General features: G+C 37.3%; 1 protein-coding gene across 1 annotated transcript; it reads right to left on the reverse strand.

Moving 5' to 3' along the window:
• Window positions 1-1081: 1081 nt before the first annotated feature.
• LOC140141268 (uncharacterized) lies at window positions 1082-9029 on the reverse strand. Its single transcript, XM_072163077.1, has 4 exons — window positions 8915-9029; window positions 3937-4077; window positions 2344-2565; window positions 1082-1422 (listed from the first exon to the last, which is right to left on the reverse strand). The coding sequence occupies exons 2-4, from the start codon at window positions 4040-4042 to the stop codon at window positions 1097-1099; spliced, it is 654 nt and encodes a 217-aa protein (XP_072019178.1). The 5' UTR covers window positions 4043-4077; window positions 8915-9029; the 3' UTR covers window positions 1082-1096.
• Between the last annotated feature and the right edge of the window lie 5930 nt (window positions 9030-14959).

Consider the following 14959-nt stretch of genomic DNA (forward strand, 5'->3'; position numbering starts at 1 on the left):
CATTTACATCCGAATAATATATATGTCCGAGGCAGTAAAAACATAATTACGCAGTGAAAACATAATTAATGGGTGAAATGCTTTTACTGCTGAGGACACATCACTTGGGTGTAAAGGACAATGCTTTGTGGTACCAAAAGCTAAGGGACAGAAGTGTAATACTTTCTTTTTTACTGGTGTACAGGAATGGAATTTGCTTCCAATTGATGTAAAAAAATCCAAAACTCATTCTTAAAAAGGCAGTTAAAAGTCACTTTTTATCTTGATTTGAATCTGTTTCATCATAATTATGCAGTTTATTCATAGCATAGTTTATTCATTTTCTGATGGTATGTTCCTACGATCACATGCTGATGGCAGTCTGCTTGAATGTAAAAGAACTCACACAACATATGGGAATAATGCCTTCTGCAATTCTGTGCCAGCTCTCTGGAACAAATTACCTGTAAAACTTAAGTACTTCACATAGTCTGGCCACTTTTAAATCTAATCTGAAAACCTATTTGTTTCCAAACTAAGTTTTTATTTTTAATTAAGTTGTACATTTTACTGTAGCCTAAGATGTAGTGTAAGTCGTACTTTTAAGATCATTGTAAAGCGCTTTGTTCATACTTATGCTAAGGCGCTATATAAATTCCGTTTATTGTATTGTATTGTATTGTATAGCACCAAAAGTGCAATATTTTTTATGTAATTAATGTTTTATTCTATAAAGGACCCCAATGGAAATAAGCCCTTTTTACGGCTTTCTTGGGCTATCCTTGGCATTGTATGTTATTTTATAAATATGTTGTGTGATGTATTTTATTGAAATTTTTTATACGTTTTCTGTTCTGGTGTACTGTATAATATTGTGTTGAATTTGCCAAATAAATCTTTCTATCTAATGCTACATCTTTTATTTCTATTCTATTACTACAAAATAGTGCGATTTAAAGAGAAAATTTCACATTTTTTGCCCAAGTATGTTTTGTTCCATCGGTCTGGCTGTAGCCATGGTAGCAGCTCCACACTCACACCAGTTTAAAATTGAAATTATTTAAATATTTTAAATTAATTTAACAGAAAATCAATTTTTACTGCAAGTCAACTTCAACTAACCTTTCGGAACAACACGCTTCCGTTCCTTGTCCGAGTTGTCCGAGGACTCTGCCCCGCTCACCATCTCCCCAGGGAGCGGAGCAGAATGAGTGTGATGCGGGTAGCGTAGGAACGCAACGTTAGTCCCTTTGTGCACGACAGCAGTGGCGCTGCAACTCTTGAAATTGCGCTTCTGCTGGCACTTGAGGTAGATCTTGTTGTCTCGTTCATAGTTCTTTACAAAGACAAACTTGTTGATGAGCCACCCTGTACCTTGTCTCATACTTCGGCCGAGTTTGTACACAACTTTTCTGAATACCACCTGTTCTTCGCTGTACCCTTCTGCAAAATGAAGAATAATATTTTAATAATAATAGTGATACATTTTTTTGTATCTGACAGTTTGGGAAGCCATATATGACCTAGAATCAAAACAGATTCCTACCACTTGACATGTGATGTCATTGCATGGCAGTATGCGCACATTATGGCAATTTCCTTTGTTCTTTGCCCTGCAGTGTGTGTATGCATCGTAGTTTGCTAAGGGCACATGTATTTTAAATCGGCCACCACATTTCATAGAGTACAAGGAACAGTGTAGCGGTTCGTTCAAGCATGTTGATAGACCAGTCCCTGGCCTTTGTTGATAAACAATGATGTCAAGTGGTCTATAAAATTTTGAGTAAACAACATGTGGATAATAAGGTGAGAATCAATTTTTGAAATTGAGAATCAACATTGATTCTCCTAACCCGCAACAAAAATTGTCCACCTGCTTACGGATTTGATTTGACAAGGTGTCCTTGTGGAGGCTCTCATGGTGAAGGTTTCTGAAGGATATCATACAAATACAACATGTTTTGATGGGAAGTAGCCAACTCAAAACTACTGGTCCTGAGGTGTTGGATGATTTGATGCTTTGAATAGTTTTGAATACTTCCCCGAAATGGAATTTAAGACAAAACATCACTTTTTTTGCCCAAATATTTTAAGTTTTTCACTTCAAGGTGGAGCATGCATGCTGAAGTAATAGTATTTGTATTTGTTTTACTATACCGGTACCTCATAAATATTGTCACTATCACAGTAAAAGTAAACAAAGGTCAAAACACACCGGATCAATAAAATGTTTGAATTACCCCAACAAAATTGCAAGTAGAATGGAATAAGGGAAAGATTCACAGTAATGCATGTAAAATTATGACAATTCCCACAAAATAAGTGCATAAATTTCCCTTTACAGCTTCAAAACTTCCAGCTTACCTAGGCTCTGCTTTCTTCTCTTCCTCTTCTTTGGGGTATCGCCATCATCATCAGTAGCAACCTTCTTTGGCGTTGCTTTCTTCTTCTTCGGTCCCCGCTTCTTCTTCTTCTTGGGAGTTTCTGGTTCATCGGAACCGCTGGCCTTGCGTTTCTTAGCCGTGGCGACCATCGACTGAAGCGCTTGGATTTGTTGAGCAATATTCAACATTGTGTCAGTCACAACTGGAAAAATAAAACACGATGGAGATAAAGAAATGTATGGCACATTTACTGATTTTGTAATAAGCAAAATCAATTTAAAAAGTACCGCTTTGCTGTTTTTTCCATTTTTTATCTCATCATATACGGTAAATCTTAATTTTTTTTTTGGTCATCAAGACTTAGCTTGACATCTCAGATATGTCATGTTTATTTTTTATCTAGGACGAAATTTTACTACAATGTTACGTACTTCCTTGAATAGTCGCCCCCTTCAAATAAACGCCCCACCACTTTTTCAAACAAAGATGTTTAAAAAATGCTTATATTTCCATGCTATCTTGTGTAGTAAGCTTACCAATTTGCACACATGGTATAGCGTTGATAATTGGCGAAAATCTGGTCGCCCCCCTTATGGAAAATGCAACACCATTGGGGGCGTTTAATTGAGGAAATCCTGGGTATCTTACAAAGCAAAGCAACTGTGCATACATGCATCCCAAGTGATGCACAGTTTCCTTGGCGGGCGTGCCAAGCATGCAAGGGATCTTGGACCGAATCCTGACGGAAACAAACAACTTCTTTGTTCATCTTCTCTCTTAATTCCTTTCTTCTTTCCTTTCCATTCGCCACAGAGCACTTGGCATTAGGGTTAAGCTTTATGTTCTTCAAGTCTAGATGCCGTTGATAAGCGTCATTCACATTATTAGGCCTAACAAAAATGATATTGTGTTTCCTGTAAACCAACTGACTGCAAAAATGTGCTGGCCGAACAAATTTATCATCTTTTAAAAAAAATTAAATTCTTTTTCAAAAAGTTGATCAAATTTGTACGGTCAGCATGTCCCTGTTGTTTTTAACGGTATACATGTTAATACCAGAAAAACATTCAGGCATTTTTTTTCCATGACCTATGATTTCCACAAAATAATATTTTTTCCTACCTACCGACTCTCTTTTTTCCAGCATGTTACAAAGAAACAAAACATTATTTTTGTTAGGCCTTATTGCAACAGTTAAAGATCACAATGAGGGCACTACCACATTTATCAAAATTCTTTCAAACTTTTTTCGTTCCCAAACTTTGTTCCCTATGTTACATTTGACCATGATTGCATTCAAAGGCTCAGAGTCATCATTCAAATACAGCAACTCACCTTTTCTCCGCAGGAGAATGCCCTTCCTCCAATTCAAGTGGAAATTCTTTCAAACTTTTTTCTTTCTCAAACATTGTTCCTTATGTTGTAAACATACATGCATTTGTTCATGATTGCATTCACACCTGCTCATCATTCAAATACTGCAACTTACCTCCCCCCCCGTGCCTTTTTCCTCACCCTCACCAACTTACCTTTTCCCCCCTCTGTGCCTATTTCCTCACCCTCATTGACTCACCTTTTCCCCCCTCTGTGTTTATTTCCTCAGGAGAATGCCCTTCCTCCGATTCCAGTGAAGACTCCTCAGGGGATGATGGATATAGGTAGCTACTACTAGCCTCCATACTATGATGGAGTCCAGCACTCTTGAGAGACTTTCCTGAAAACACAAAAAATATATATGTCATCAATATTAATATCCCGAGTGTGGTTTTCATTTTTCTTCAAAATGGCATCCGTCAGAATTTCACAATTTGCATGTCCATCTGATCTCAGCAAAGGCCAGTGCACCAAACAAAAGGACTCTACAGAGGAAATGACTGCCCGTCACAGGGTTGGCCATTTGTTTGTTTTTTACAAATATTTTTTTTTTAAATCGATTTATTTGATTTAAATCGGATTTTTTTTATTTAAATCGATTTTTTTTTATCCCAAGAACTGCTATACCCCATGATAAAGTCTAAAGAGACCAGTGGAATGCTAGACATATGCACAATCCTATCAGGTATTTACAAAAAATCAAAACATGTTTTCAGATGTGAAATTTCAAAGAAAAAATTTGGTAAAATCATGGGAAAAAACCTGTTGAATTCTGCACCTTGAAAATGATTTTTTAGCAATAGATAAAATGACATCATAGTGGTATTTAATTGTATCCAAAAGGTGTAGAAACATTACAAATGAAGTAAAACAGGCAATTCAAGATAGAAATTAACTTAAATTTATCAAAAACGGTAAAAACTGAAAAAGTTGATTTAAATCAGTGATTTAAAAAAAAAATCATTTGATTTAAATTGTGATTTTGATTTAAATCGCGCCAACCCTGGCCCGTCATGTAATAGACCATTTCTGTTTCAAATGCTAAAAGCCTTTGCAATTTAATCTCTGATGACATATCATCGATAGACACATCTTGATTGCATGCTGTGCAAATTAATGTGATGAAGATCTAGATGTGAACGAAAGCTTTCAGTACGGTAATCTAAAATGGTCTATTGACAAAACGAACATTAATAAATTGTTATTTTTCTTTGGACATCTATAACAATTTGGTCAGTGGCATAGCTAGGGGTTTTGGGCCCGGGCCAAAGGATAGGTGCGCCCCGGGTTCCTGCTACACCAAGTTTTGGAGTCATCATTTGAGACTAACATGTGAGAATTTGTGTCTAAAGACCCCAAAAAATTGTTTGGGACCCCATAGTTTTCAAATTTTGCAGATTATAGGGATATTTGAACCTAGCAGGAACCCTGCACCCCCCCAATTATTGAAGTCATCTTACCCAGTAATTGGCTCGACTTCAGGCAAGTTTTGGTGCGAATTCGGTTTACTTCAATATTTATCATTCGCACCAGTACTGAAAATATATACAAGTGTTTCTGCCTTCTGAATCTGAATGGGTCCAGCATTAAAAAAAAGTGGTCCCGGTTATTTGTGAGCAAACAGTAAGCCCTATTTTGCGCAGAAATTTCCACTTTAACAGTTTAAAATTTTATAATCAGCTTTCATAAATTGGACAAACCGTTTGGCCACAGAAAACATGCAAATGCGCCTGTGGCAAGGCAAAATATAATATTGACAAGAGACACCCAATTTCTCCCAAGTGGCGCTTGTACATTATGGAGTCTCTGACACTCCCCGACTCGTAAATTTAACATAAGAGAAAGTTGAACAAGTGTGACCATGCATGTTGACAAAAACAACATTTTAAAATCATGAACTGTGTGTAACTGAGTTCCGTGTTTCATGATAGGCCTATTGTTTTTCATATTTAAAACCCAGTGTTTTTTTGCACAATTTCAAAGCTTGGGCAAAAGCTGTGAAAGGAGCTACATCAAATACGGAGAAGTTCCATTCATTAAAAAAATACTATTGAGCCGCTAAACCACTAATTGACATCATGTACATGCAAGAAATTAGTCCTGCCTACTGATGGAATGGAAAGTTTTTCTCTGATGTGGAAACATAAAATTGGGCTTTTGGGATATTCATTTTGGATACCAGTACTCATTTTTAAATTAAACATTACTGGTACCGTACATGTAATAATATTGTTCATGCAAAAACTGTGTACAAGAAATACAAGTGCCCACTCAGCGCTTTCAGCAACTCCAGGTAGCAATATAAACTATAGGGCCCATTTTTTTTTTTCAATTAATATTAATTATTCGGAAATTCATTATGGGTTTAATATTGTTCTGGTTCATCCAAAGTGGCCTATGGTTCACTCCAAATCTTGGTGAACCAGGGACAACTTTTTTGCTAAAGTATTCCCTGGTTTAAGTTCTCTTATTTTTACTCTTGCCTGGGAATTTGCTTGAGAAGTCTAGCCAAGAATTTGCTCACCGATAGCTTCACATTTTAGGCTAGAGACCATTGTAATTGCATTCAAAATCTAGTCAGATTCGCTGAAGCATGACACCGTGTAAAGCAATGGAAGCTCGGAAGTAAACACAAACGATCACGACATGCCATTGCATCAAAAATGTTGCTAAAATTACACTTCAGCAAAATTTTTGACTTTGCTCAAAAGATATAGTTGACTCATCGAGATAACTTGCATCCAAATTTCAACATTAACAGAATAAATAACCTCTGTTGCAAAAAATTGCACCGCTGTCCGACCGAATAACGATAGCAATGCACTCTAGCATCGAATGCGTAACTATCATGTGCAAATTCGAGTTCTCGAGTAACTGGGAATGGGAAATAACCACTTCATCTTCAGGCGATTTTATATCTATGTACATGACAAAATATCTCCCATTTTATTATTTCAAATATTGGGACAAATTGTGCAATTTTAAGGGGGAACTACACCCCTGGCCAATTTTGTGCATATTTTTGCATTTTTCTCAAAATTTATAGCGCATTGGTGACAAGTAAGCTACCACATATGTATATTATAGGGGCAAGAACTACAACTACTGCACTCAAAATTCAGCAACTCAAGGCAAGTAGTTATTGATTTATTGATCAAATATTGGTTTTCCTTCATTTTTGACTGTAACTCCACATCTGTTGTCTGTTCTGAAATAAAGTTTCCAGTGCAGTAGTTGTAGTCCTTGCCCCTATAATATACATATCTTACTTGTCACCAATGCACTGTAATTTTTGAGAAAAATGCAAAAATAGGCACAAAATTGGCCAGGGGTGTAGTACCCCCTTTAGGCACAAAATTGGCCAGGGTGTAGTACCCCTTAAGGGGTACTACACCCCTAACCAATTTTATGCCTATTTTTACATTTTCTCAAACATTATAGCGCATTGGTGACAAGTAAGATGTGTATATTATAGGGCAAGGACTACAACTACTGCACTGAAAATTCAGCAACTCAAGGCAAGTAGTTATTGATTTATTGATCAAATATTGGTTTTCCCTCATTTTTGACTGTAACTCCACAACTGTTGTCTGTGTTGAAATAAAATTTCCAGTGCAGTAGTTGTAGTCCTTGCCCCAATAATATACATATCTTACTTTTCACCAATGCGCTATAATTTTTGAGAAAAATGCAAAACTAGGCACAAAATTGAGCAGGGGTGTAGTACCCCCTTAAGGCAAATTACATGGGAAAAATATGCAACCAATTAAATGAGGAAATGTGTGATTTTTAGCTGGCTGCAACATGTGAATGTGTGATGCAGAAATGATCCATCACAAAATAAATGGCCAATTGCAATTAAATATAATCATATTATTCTGCAAGCAGGACCGGTGACCAAGTATAGCCTAGCTCACATCACACACTATAGGTGGCGCAATTCGTCCATAGGGAAGTGGAATGTGCATGTACGGTCCAAAAATGGCTTTACTGTGGGGCTCAATGGAGAAAATCACTAAAAATTAATTTTGACAACCAAAACCTAAGTGATGTTGACTTATGTTGGTACTGGCATAATACTGGATTCATAAACTATCACATAGTGCAATCCATGTTCCACCAAGTCGACACTCGATTTAGCTCAAAAGCAATTTGTGTGTAAATCAAGACCATCCAAAACAGCTTTCTTACAGTAAAGAATAGGAGGTCATCTGGGGTCACATACAGTAGTGTGCATTGTACATGTGCCTGCTGTCACAATTTCACACACAAAATTTTGGGCAATTTGATGACACTATTTTTGTCTGTAAGTGAACTTCAAAAGTATATGCACTAGAAACATGATTGACCCCTTATTGTTTAGGTAATTTAATTCTCTTTCAAATGAAAGAACTTTCAGCTAAAAATATTGAACTTCAAAATTTTATGAGCATCCCTACCAAGTAAAAAAGGAAGAAAACAGCCAACAAACAGGCCTGAAGTACAAGAAAAACTGCTTTAAAGAAGTCTAAAAGTTCAAATTAAACTTCAAGCTCATAAATTTTGCACTGAAGCAACGGGTGAAGCAAGCATAGAAAAAAGAGGAGAAACTCACACCTCCGATTATGACTCACACCTCTGATTATGACTGAATTTTAGCTTCTTATGAATTACTTTCCTTTTTTTGGCAAGAATTGAAGATATAAAAATAAATAAAAAGAGAAAAAAAGTTTAGCTTTTAAAAATATTGACTTATGTTGCATTCAAAGAAAATAGCAGAAAAATCAAGATCATTGCATACAACATGTATTAAATTGGCATTGAACACCAATGTGAAGCTATTGTCAGCCATTTTGAATTTTTTGATGCCCATATCCTTCACTGAAAATTCAGTTTCAGTAAGCTTAAAAACTTGTTAAGTAAGCTTAAGGATAAAAATCACATCCCCTGTACAATTTTCAGCTCAAAAAGACATGATCTACAATGTCAAGGGTCTCTACGATATGTACATGATGAAACAAGACAGCGCAATGACGAAAGCGAGTAATGCAGCGGCGTAATATCAGCACAATTGCGTAGCACATGTTTGTTAAGCTTACATTTTGCAAAACACGTTGCTCAAATTCAGGACATTTTTGCATCAAGATGCATGAAAAATATTCACCAAAGCATATTTCAAAAGCTACTCTTATACTTACGCTATCGACTGATGACAGGATCAGAGCTATTTGGGTTCATTAACTTGCAAAGATTCGGTGTAAAACAAAGCACAACGTTGTTGTGATAAATGAAATGCAGACCCGCCATGACACCTTGTTGGATTAAGTAAATACAGCCCGTAGGAAAGCCAGTAGTACATTATGGAATTCTGTTTGGCGCACGATTTTAAAAATCCAAAGACGCATAGATTAGTGGAGTAGAAATTATGCCTTTATAGTGTAATGATGTATTATGATATGCCTTGATAATTGATATTCTGGTTTGTTTTGTGTTTTTTGTGGTTTTTTTTGTTGTTTTGTTATTTGTTGTTGTTTTCTGTTTGTTTTTGTTTTGTTTTGTTTTGTTTTGTTTTGTTTTGTTTTGTTTTGTTTTGTTTTGTTTTGTTTTGTTTTGTTTTGTTTTGTTTTGTTTTTTTGTTGTTGTTTTGTTGCAGTGTTGTTGTTTACTGGCGTGAGGTCTATGTAGGCCCTACATGTACTTTGTTCAATTATAATTTTTTTTAATATAAATACATTTGAAAATTAAAAAGTCTTTTTAAACAAACAACTTTGATGGCCCTAATTAAATATCTGGATCTGGATATGTCGGTAGGAAACCTTCCATAAATGAGCTATTCTAGAAAATAGATGCACATTGCACTCCCCGGGCCGGGCCCCAGGCCCGTAGATCGGATTGATTCCCGGACTTTTTGTCCAGTCGTGATTATTGGAAATCCAGACTTTTAAAGTGTTTATAAAAGGCGAAAAAAAATCAAGCAGAAAAATAGTTCAAAATCAGCCAATCCGCAATTTGAGAGCTTGGACATTTCAGTGATTTTTCATTCATTTAATTGCATTTCCAAGCCTTTTCAAGTAAAAGTGGCGTAGACTTCTTTTTGACATGGGGGGATGAGGTTGGGAAATATTTTCTTGAAGTATGTATTTTGAATGCAGCACCCGAAATAGGCCCTAAGTTTATCAAATGCGCGCAAAGCACACAAAAATAATTGGCATACTTGAAGCTAAACTGCAAAAGTGGAATAAATTCGTACGGAGCACACAAATATTGGTACTTTTTAGGCTAAAATGGCCAAATATGAGGTTGATTTGATCAGAACCCCACCTACAGGATGATTGTATGGGCCATTTATCCCCCAGCCCCAGCCCCCGGGATTTACGCTTAAGCTCTTAAAAATATGGGGTCAAATATGCACCAACTAAACTAAATTGAACTTGTGACCCGTTTTTGAAGCCACTTTTGTAGTCAAATTGCACCCCGCACGGGGCCAAAAATGATATGCACCGACTAAAAAAGGGCCGGACGTTCAAATTTGACCCCATATTTTTAAGTGTGTATGGTTGGCAACTGGAATTCCAGTCGGTTTCAGTATAAGGCCGGCCATCTTAATTTAGTTTGTCTCAAAGCCCTTCCCAATTTGAAAACCTAATGCGGAATGCGTTTTTGTAGGGTTATTTTTGTTTTGCTTGATTTTTTTTTTATCTGTGGTACCGGTACGACAACCTTTCATCTCTCAAGAAGGTTTCATTGTGGTCAAGATGAAGAATTTTATTGAGATTTACGTTTTAGACTATTTTGATGTAGGCCTATGACAATGTCAGACGTGATATTTTTGTGTGCGGATGTTAAAAAATAAAAATAAAACGGCGCAAAACAAATGTATAGTTTACTCAATCCAACGGGAATAACTCGCAAAAGCGGGTGATTTTATTAATCCACGCAGGGGTTTTGGCCTAAGCAAACTGGGAAATCCAGATACATGTACTTGTTTTCTTAACAAGTCAGGTTACTCCTCTATAGGTGGGGGACCAGGGGCCACTTAAATCAAACTTGAAGTCATCCTCGAGCAGAAAAACGCCGAAAAGGGTATAGGCCTATGCACGGCCCGCGCGGGCCGCAATAAGGGTATCAATTTCAAACCTTTTGGTCATAAAAAAACAGTATAGCCTAAATATTGCAAAATTGTCCATGGCAATCATTTTCGGATGAAAACAAGACTTGTTTTTGCCTGGTTTAAACCGGCAAAATGGTTCAAACGGGCAATAACTCATTGTCCGCTCAAATATTAAAAAGTAACCCAGAAATCTCATATACAGTAACACACTACTTTTAGTGAAATTGTTCAACATATTTTTTTTTGCCTGTCTCATTAAATCTTTCAAATGAAAAAAGTTTTGAATTTGATATGCCACATTTCAGTTAAATGCAATAGTGAACAAGCATGCCTTTATTAATTTCTTAATATGTTACTATATAATTACAAAATCTGGCCTCGTTACACTCAGGAAATTATTTTTGTAACCTAATACTTTGTTTTGAGATGAAAAAACAGAACACAAATCACTTTTTTCAGTTTTGCAATTTTTGCCGGCAAAAGGTTTTTTTACCAAGCGGTTTTTAAAAACCGCTGTTTTTTCCACCTGCGGCAAAACCCTTGAACTCTGTATACCGAAAATAGCACTCTCAAATTAACAGTAGGCATACCCTGTAGGCATGCTTCTTCTTGATATCATCTACTGATGATAGCACTCACAAATTGGCAGATCTGTTATATCGTGTGCCTGGTCGCACTTCCTCTTGATGCTATCTACTGAAGATAGCTCTCTCAAATTGGCACCTCTGTTAATATGTCCTGTCCGTTGGCAGGCTTCCTCTTGATGCTATCTACTAAAGATAGCACTCTCAAATTGGAGCCCAACTACGTCCTATCCGTTGGCATACTTCTTCATGAAGCTATCTACTGAAGATAGCACTCTCAAATTGGCACCTCTGTTATGTCCTGTCCGATAGCAGGCTTCCTCTTGATGCTATCTACCGAAGATAGCACTCTCAAATTGGAGCCCTACTACGTCCTATCCGTTGGCATACTTCTTCATGAAGCTATTTACTGAAGACAGCACTCTGAAATTAGAGATCTGGTATACTGGCATGTCCTATCTGTTGGCATACTTCCTCGTGATGCTATTTACTGTAGATAGCATTCTCAAATTGGCAGCTCTGTTGCGTCATTTTCCCTTGACTTCCTCTTAACCTTGCTATTTACTAAAAATAGCAGTCTCAAATTGACATCTCTGTGTCCTGTCCGTTGTCGTTGGCATACTTCATCTTGATGCTATCTACAGAAGATAGCAGTCTCAAATTGGCAGCTCTGTGTCCTGTCCGTTGCCGTTGGCATACCGTAAAATGGGGTAACTTTGGGCACTTTTCAGAGTTTTTAAACCACTGCTTCCAAACAAAACCAATTATATTTCTAATTAACTCTTTTTTGTGACATTAGGGTTCCCTTCTACACCTTGAAGTTGAAAAGATTTTTTTAATAATTTTGTAAGGGTGCCCTAGGGGTTCAAAATGACCTGACCAAAGTTACCCCGCCTTCGGGGCAACTTTGGTCACAGTATTAGGGCCTACATTCCATGAAGGAAAAAAAATCAAAAAAATTGATCTTCGCTGAATATGGGCAAGTTGTTGTTTTTTGTGACATTTAACACCTTGCAAAATTAATCAAACACACATCCTTGCTCACAAATATCGATTTTATTTTTCTGAAAAGAATGTAAAAAAATGCTGATTTTTGGTCAAAAATCCTGATTTTTCGTAAATTTCAAGGAAATTACACATGAGCGACTATTATTTCTTCCAAACATATTTCTTAACAAATTGACACCAAATATGACTAAAAACAATATTGCTGTACGAAAATATGACCATTAAAAAAAATATATTTGACCGACCAAAGTTACCCCGCTGACCGAAGTTACCCCATTTTACGGTACTTCATCTTGATGCTATCTACAGAAGATAGCGCTCTCAAATTCTGTTATGTCCTGTGCATACTTCCTCCTGATGATATCTACTGTATATTTCACTCTCAATTTCAAATTAGCAGTTGACATAATTCCTGTCATGCTAATACTATCTACTGAAGATAGCAATCTCAAATGGTCAGCTCTGTTATATCTTATCTGTTGTAGACTATGCCATGGTCGATTTTTGATAAATAAAAATGTGCTATTAATCACGATGAACGTATTCAGTTTAACTCAAAATTATATTTATATCAAAATACTAGTAAATGGTTATAAAAAAAGGTTTATATAATTAGTTAAAAGTCAAGTATACGTATAGGCTAACATTATTGAGTGCAACATATCTTACTGGCATAATTTCAATACTAAACAATTCTGATTTTAGAATCTACACTCTAGGAAATAAAGGTTCGAGATAGAACCTTTCTTGTCCTCTCAGGAGAACCCTCCCTCTTGAACCTCTAAAAAAGGTTCTTTAATTTTGGAGAAGCCTTCTCCTCTTTAAATATACGATTTTGTTATGAAAAAAAGGCCAAACTGATTATTTACCCCATTTTGCAAAATATCATTATATACCCTGTTGACAGCTCTATCTAGGGTGGTGCAATAATTATGTATATATACCCCCGTGGCAGGCCCAGGGGGAGGGGGGGAGTTGCGGGGGTGCGACGCACCCCCCTCCCCCCCAATTTGGAAAAGTATACAAAAAGTCCCAAAATTTCAGAATTTGCGAGCGTAGCGAAAAAAAAAATCAGCTTTTTACGCTTTTTTAAACAAAAAAGGTCCAAATTTTGTCCACTTTTCACAAAATCACCCCCCCCCTTGGAAAAAGGTCCACTTTTTCAAAATCAGCCCCCCCCCCCCCAATGAAATCCTGCGTACGGGCTTGCCCCGGGGTGGTAAATTATGGAGGGGTATTTTTTGAAAGGCCAAAGGGGGGGGGGGGCGAGCATTTCTTCGCAGGTAGAAAATGCGGTAGGGGGGATTTTTGGCATTGCCAAAGGTGGCTGGGACAATTGGGATCCCAAAAAATTGGCATGTGCAAGAGGGGGAAAGCGATTTTTGGCAGGCCGTTTGGAAATATTTAATAATTCATAATTATTGCACAGCCCCGTTTTAGATTTATTCCTTTTCCACTTTATAGCAGTCAAGTTAGCTCAATCGATAAGGCGTTCGACTATAATGCAAGAGGTAGCGGGTTCGAACCCCGGCGGTAGTTAGTAGGCCTACGCTCTCGTGTACAAAAAATTGAGTTAGCTTGAAATTCCCCGGGAGTTTACTAAATTGTCTCGTTGTAACCCGTATACGAAACTCGGGGAGTTGATCCTGGCTGCGAAGATATGTCTATGGTGTGCGCTTCTGAGCTGCAAGTCCCTAGCTGTGTTGGTGTTGGTTTATGGAATGATCAACGTCTAGGCGTTATGTCTGTGCGTAGCGCACAGTGTCATCGCCCCGATATCTTCATGGCAGAAATCGCCATGGTAGGTTGAATCCACAGTCACGCATGGCCATTTTGTTCCGACCTTTGAGACGCATAATGAGCCGAGGGACATGACTAAGGCTACTGACAATAGCACGGTAATTGATCTCTCTGTGTGTGAGTAAGCTTGTATACGCCATTATGGTCATCGACTTTTATACTGCCTCCACGGGAGTGAGTATAGCCTACGCGCTGTAGTCCATACATGACCAACGCAATATAAAATCAGAATTTTGGCCAGTTTTTGAGTTCAAGACGCACCCTTCTTTCTCAATACTCAAGCTAATGACTATCATATCCTTTCAACACATATGTTCAAGTGCAAGGATCTAAACATGGCTTCTTTAGAACAAAAACATTACGTGAGATATTCATCATTTTCTACCAAATATCAAATCGTGCATAGCACATTCACGTGTATCGATCCCGGGTATTTATTTTAGTATCTCTGCTGTACCAAGTAATTATTAGCCATGCGATGTCGGTGTGTAGCGTACTATAAATCGTTGGCAAGGCGCATGACATTTTCGCCATGCTCGATGCATTTATTATATTCCTTCATCAGTTTGTCTCTTAGGGAACACCACAAAACTTCGATGAAGCCCTATAAACGAAAGTCCTTTCATGGGGGGGTCAAAAAGTCCGATTACGTTTGTAAAGAATTAGTTAAAATATCGGTCAAAGTTGATCTTTTTTAAAGGGGCATTTCGTGATCCACAGCCTCATCCCCCCACTTTTCT

This window comes from Amphiura filiformis, chromosome 19 (genome assembly GCF_039555335.1).
Source record: "Amphiura filiformis chromosome 19, Afil_fr2py, whole genome shotgun sequence".
Classification (NCBI taxonomy): Eukaryota; Metazoa; Echinodermata; class Ophiuroidea; order Amphilepidida; family Amphiuridae; genus Amphiura; species Amphiura filiformis.

Excerpts from the sequence above, each read along its gene's own strand:
- LOC140141268 (XM_072163077.1), bottom strand. The coding sequence starts at position 4,042 with ATGGAGGCTAGTAGTAGCTACCTATATCCATCATCCCCTGAGGAGTCT. Across the intron at positions 2,566-3,936 it reads AAACACAGAGGGGGGAAAAG|TTGTGACTGACACAATGTTG; the intron begins GTGAGTCAATGA and ends TTATTTTTCCAG. Across the intron at positions 1,423-2,343 it reads GAGAAGAAAGCAGAGCCTAG|AAGGGTACAGCGAAGAACAG; the intron begins GTAAGCTGGAAG and ends TTCATTTTGCAG.